The 5535-nt window shown below is 43.3% G+C and overlaps 1 protein-coding gene across 2 annotated transcripts; it reads right to left on the bottom strand.

The window, feature by feature from the left end:
- Window positions 1-1223: 1223 nt before the first annotated feature.
- Window positions 1224-5178, bottom strand: LOC148035107 (phosphatidylinositol 4-kinase gamma 4-like). Of its 2 annotated transcripts, none has more exons than XM_087680073.1 (3): window positions 4898-5178; window positions 2452-4004; window positions 1224-2300 (listed from the first exon to the last, which is right to left on the bottom strand). In XM_087680073.1, the coding sequence occupies exons 2-3, from the start codon at window positions 3832-3834 to the stop codon at window positions 1896-1898; spliced, it is 1788 nt and encodes a 595-aa protein (XP_087536199.1). In that variant the 5' UTR covers window positions 3835-4004; window positions 4898-5178; the 3' UTR covers window positions 1224-1895. The 2 variants fall into 2 exon arrangements, with proteins under 2 accessions (XP_087536199.1, XP_087536198.1); XM_087680072.1 differs by having other exon boundaries at window positions 4938-5178.
- Between the last annotated feature and the right edge of the window lie 357 nt (window positions 5179-5535).

The raw sequence follows: 5535 nt of genomic DNA, 5'->3' as shown, positions 1-5535 counted from the left end.
TATATCTACATACATGAGAGAGACAAAGCCTATCAAAAAGTAAAAACCTTTTGATTCCTAAAAAGAAATGAAAATTTAACTTTAAACTTTTGTAACTATGTAAGAGACAGATCCACCTGGAAAAGTAGTGTTAATGAATGAAAGCAAAAGTTCAATCACTACTTGCAATAATGAAAATAATGTTAGAAATATTTGAAAGTGTTAAATGTATAGAAAAAAAAATTTAAGAAAGAGATGTTTGAGGCACTCACCAATCAAAGGTGGCAAACACTCATGGATCAATGGTAGGCAGTCGTCGCATAGGTTCAAGCATGGAGTTTGTGAGGCACAATGTGTGGCACCCACAAATGTGTTTGTGGGGGGAGCATGGGGGGCTACCATGTGGACAGCCCAAAAAAAAAACCAACTAATAGTAAAGATGCAAACACCTACACCATACTTGCAACCACACTTTTTGTACATAACATTAACACATCCCTACAAATAGATTGTGAGGCATGGTGGAAGAGAAGGAACAAGTTGCATGACAAACTTGAAACACCTTCCTTGACATGAGTAGATGGTCACTTTGAGAGAGAGACAAAGAGAGAGAACTACTCGCTTTTTTATTACCATAAAAGCCAACATGCAAGTTTGGAAGACAAACAAGCATCCATACACCACATGCATGATGCAACGACAGTTCTTGCTAATCACAATATATGCAAACACATGTCCATACGAATAGATCGTGAGATGTGGTACAATCTAAGCAAAGAGATGTTCATATGTGGTGTAGAGTTGCTCATTTTGCACGAGAGAGAGACAGACAGACAGAGAGAGAGAGAGAGAGAGAGAGAGAGAGAGAGAGAGAGAGAGAGAGAGAGAGAGAGATTGGAAGGTGCAAAGAGAGCCTCAAGTGAAACACATAATTGAACACTCTTTCCAAACAATCAAGATTGCACGAGCATGCAAACAAAAGACTGGCTTACATAGTTAAACTATTGCATCTTGTAGAACCAACAACGTAGGGCAAGGAACACTAGCCATGTTATAAGAGGCCACCCCCTAGATCACCAGCTTGATGCACAAACCAACATGGCCCAGATAGTTAATAGCAGCATAGGGGTGATGCATACATGTCCTTACAACCGTTGCGCCAGTCTCTCGAGTAAATTTTTAGGGGCTCTCAGATGTCACCCCTTGAGTTTGCCATCCACAAAACAGCAGTTGCTAAATGCTTATTATTCATGATAAAACTTGGCCATGCTAATGCAACTGAGAGCTTGGGTTAAGAATTGAGATTAGCATGCTTGACCACACCAAGCAACTGAATACAAGCTTTTAAGTGCTTTGCATTCAACAGTCCTAAATGGACTTCCTAGAAGTGGAGTTAAGGAGACTGCAACTTTCAAACCCAGTTCGCAAAAAGTTCACTGCTGTTTAAATCAGACACAAGGTACTATAACTTGTCAATTGTAAGAGCCTATGATTTTGTGGCCTAGTTGTGGCAGTGATTTTTGACATAGCTTGTTAAAGACTCACTGACTTGCATTTCCTAAAAACTACAGAAACAGCATTATGACAGATTGATGGGAGAAATATTGTATGTGTCATCAATCAAATGTTATAATGTTGTCCGGATGGCATTTCAGAATGTTCCAATGTAGCTGGCTTGTTTGAACATGATCCTTGAAAGCAAATCAAAACGTTGTCTAATTGCTTTTGCTTAGAAACCACTACCACATGGACTCTGACACAATAACATTTTTAGTGATAGCATAGCCTGTTAAAGTTTTCTAGACTGATGCACCAAGGTTATTTTCAAGATCCCTGCAAACAAGGAACAGTCAACAGCATTTGCTCAGTGCTGCAAAGTTGGCTTATGATGATAAATTGTCGTCTGTATGGTTGGATTAGAGCACAGCCCCTTTAGCACCTCTCTGAAGAAGTGCAGCCTGAATGTACTTATCCATAATCCGAGAAAGTGCTGCTAGAAATGTGTCCTCACTTATTCCAGGTAAAACATGATCGTCAGCATCTTCTTGCATCATCTCAATAGGAGATGGTTTGGTGAGTGTTTCTCTGCACATCATTGAGCCAATCTCATACGCAGTCAGCCCAACAGCTGCACCCTTCTTAAGTAACATGGTTGCTACACGGAGAACACGTGCACATCCTGCAGACAACTTCCAACCATGCTCCTCTAACAATGCAATGTCTGCGTCAGCATCTAATTTTGCAATGTAATTCCGAGTAGATATGTCAAAGGGCTGCTTTGCTTGAGGCCAATATAGCCATTCAAACGTGCAGTCTTCAAACTGCACAAATAAACACCCGAATTATCACAGAAGACATCTGAACAATAAAGCTGACAATCACATTATAAAAAGGCATTGGAACATTATCACAACAAAATGGGTGGTTCAAAAAGCAAAAGCATCTATCAACCAAGATAGTGAAAGGCATTACCTTGTCAGGCAGGCAATAGCCATGATCAATAGGTACAAGGTTCCAGTCTGTTTCTCCTTTCTTGCAAACCAGAATGTTTGCACCATTTCTGTCTGTGTTTGCAAGGCGAATATCAAGGACTGCAATTTTGTGAACTTCATGGACAGGAAAACGAGCAGGACCCATATCCTCACAAGTGCTGGAAGCATGTACAAATAACTGAAGGGAGCCTATTTTTTCTTCAAGAACCAGAGGTTCTTTCCTTTGGAACACTTGATGGGAGCACTTTATTATGACAGTTGGTGGCACACCTGCAAAACCTGTAATTCTTTGTCCTTTGCAGCCAACTGCTGGATGATCCAATATGTATGCAGCAACCTCACGCAAAGCACCTTCCCCAACTTTTGTCCCTCTTTTGAGGCCCTCACCACTCTGAGATACAGGAAGTCCCCTGGGATTATTGATAGCCATTGGCTCCTCATCCATGGGCTTGAATACTCCAACAATATCTGCCCCGAATTCATCCTGCATGAAATAAGCTCCTCCAGATCCTTCTGATGACAGTATTGGAGAATGACCCTGCTCAAGCCCAGCCTTCACCTGTTGGATGAGATCAAGCAGCAGAGAAGGTATAGTCATATTGGAGAGACCATAAATACATGCAGGAATTTCAAGCATTGAATCCATCTTTCTTGTGTAGAAATGATCTATTTTACTATCTACATGACCCGCTTGAAGCATGGGCCTCATGTTGGCAAAACGCCTTTTCTCTGCCTTAATAACAGTACCCTCTGCTTTGAGATCGCATGCTGTTACAGATAGCTCTATATCTCCTCCAACTGCATGACTCCTCACCTTCACCGTTCTACGAAGCAAGAGATGGACAACAGCATCTTCTTCCAAAGGCAACTCATTAATCCGCATTTCATCCTTCAGATCCTTACCTCTGAGAACCAGCTGCTGCTCATCTGATAATAAACCTGCTTCCTTCCTGCATAATCTTCGTTTGAGGTCCCTTACATATTTCGTTTTGTCAATTCTGAAGACATGCTCTTTGCCACTGACTGTTGTGATTGTCACTACCTGCAACTCTGACAGCTTTAGGACCAGATGCAGCACTTTGCCATTAGTGACACCATAATCTTTAATCATAGCATCCTGCCGGTAAAGCTCTCTTCCTCCAAAGATCAGTCTCTGATTCTTTACACTGAATCCCTTGCAAGCTTGAATGCGCATTTTAACTGATGCAATAGTATCGTCAATACACACTTTCAACGGCATGAGAGAAGCATTGGGCCCTGAAGTTGTGAGATAAATCTCAATGTCCTCCATTCCATCGTATCCATAAGATGAGTTAATGGAATCTGCATTAGTGGGCTGCAAGACAAGTACCGAGGATGCCATATCTGCAGGTTCAGATCTGTACAACTGATTCCTATAAGAACCTCCTTCAAAAGTCTAACAGAGTAGGATATACTGAATACTGCAAATTCTTGATGTGTTCAGTGCTGCCATCACAGGGCCAGAAATACGACTCTCATTGTACAATATACTGGCATACAATGGATGAGAACCTGCAATAAGGTAGCAGGGCAAGTCATCAAAAAATACTGAACATTTGCATTGTAGTGCAACTCAGAAAGCTTGTAAAATTTGGCATCTGTATCAATTAAATCAGCATCCGGTGCATTGTTTTCGGAGGGGCCGCATACATAGCTAGGGGGGTGTGTGTGTGTGTGTGTGTGTGTGTGTGTGTTGAAAGGCCGGGGGGGGGGGGGGGGGGGGGGGGAGGGCGGGGCGCGGAATGATGTGCCGCCGGCGGGGGGGCCGGCGGGCACCGTAAGATTAAAACAAGGAAAATGTAGGCAAAGAGCCCCTTTTCCCACGTAGGAAAATGTTAAAAACCTCTTGTGATGCAGGCAATACCTCTAACCACCACACCTGACATGTGGCATAAGGAGTAAGCTATGCCATTGCGCATTAAGAAAATGCGAAATGAAGGATGTTGAGAGAAACGTGATACACATCTGACTACATGTCAGTAACACCATCGTGATAGCATTGACAGGAATTATGGAACAGAGCAGAAATCACACAATCCCAATCAGCGAATAGGGACCAGCTATGTCAAGCATTAGAAACAGTGAAATGAAGGATGTGGAGAGAAACATGAACACGAAACCACACATCTAACTAAACAGTAGCAATGCCATCCAGATAGCATTTACAGGAATTGTCTAACCATGCAGAAAGCACATTCTAATCAGCAAATAGGAAACAACGATGCAGAAGGGGCGGGGGCGGGGGTGGGGGCGGGGGAGGATTATAGCAGGAACACGAAGATGAGTCTCCAAATTCTGACTAGACAGAGCGCATCTACTATGCAATTGAAAAACCATTGACCACGGGAAGAATCGAACAAACAGAAATCACGCCATTCGATAAGAAAAGAGAGAAAGGAACAGACTATTCTGGAACGTGAGGGAAAGACGGGCACGAAGACGAGCCTGCTTGAGCCGGTGGATTATTCTCGTACGCGCACAGATCTGCCGAAGCGCAAGCCTTCCTGAAAGGGAAATCGATAACGCATCTACGACGAGACAGAAGAGAGAAGAGAACAAATACAACTCCCGCTCTGCTTCTGGCTTATGATTCGAGGTCATAGAGCCATAGCCTCGAACAATGCAAGAACGAAATAAAGAAAGGCAAGGAAGGAGGGAGAAGAAGAACAACAACAACAACAAAGGAAGAGGCAAATGGTAACCGAGAGAAGGTAACCCTTGTATGCTCGCCCGCACCGGCTATTGCCAGTCACCATGCCCCTTCCGGAAGTTTCGATCTAACGGCATTTGAAATTTGAAGCTATTTTTAAGAGCCCTGCCACACCCAAGTCCACGAGGCATGCAAAATTGAGGCCGGTTACACACCGCCATTGCCCGCCCAATTTGCACCTAGTCGGTGGGTAGAGGAAAAGTTGACTTGGGTGCCACTTGTTCACCACCTGCTTACACATTGGGCGGTGGATGTTTTTCGTTGTCAATTAGTATTTATTTATCTTCCATCCGCAATCGTTTACACATCGGCCACCACCTACGCACCGGTCAC

The sequence above is a fragment of the Lygodium microphyllum genome, chromosome 6, assembly GCF_053477565.2.
Source record: "Lygodium microphyllum isolate KBCC chromosome 6, Lygodium_microphyllum_v1.1.10, whole genome shotgun sequence".
In the NCBI taxonomy this organism is placed as follows: Eukaryota; Viridiplantae; Streptophyta; class Polypodiopsida; order Schizaeales; family Lygodiaceae; genus Lygodium; species Lygodium microphyllum.
This window is presented reverse-complemented; position numbering and strand designations above follow the sequence as displayed.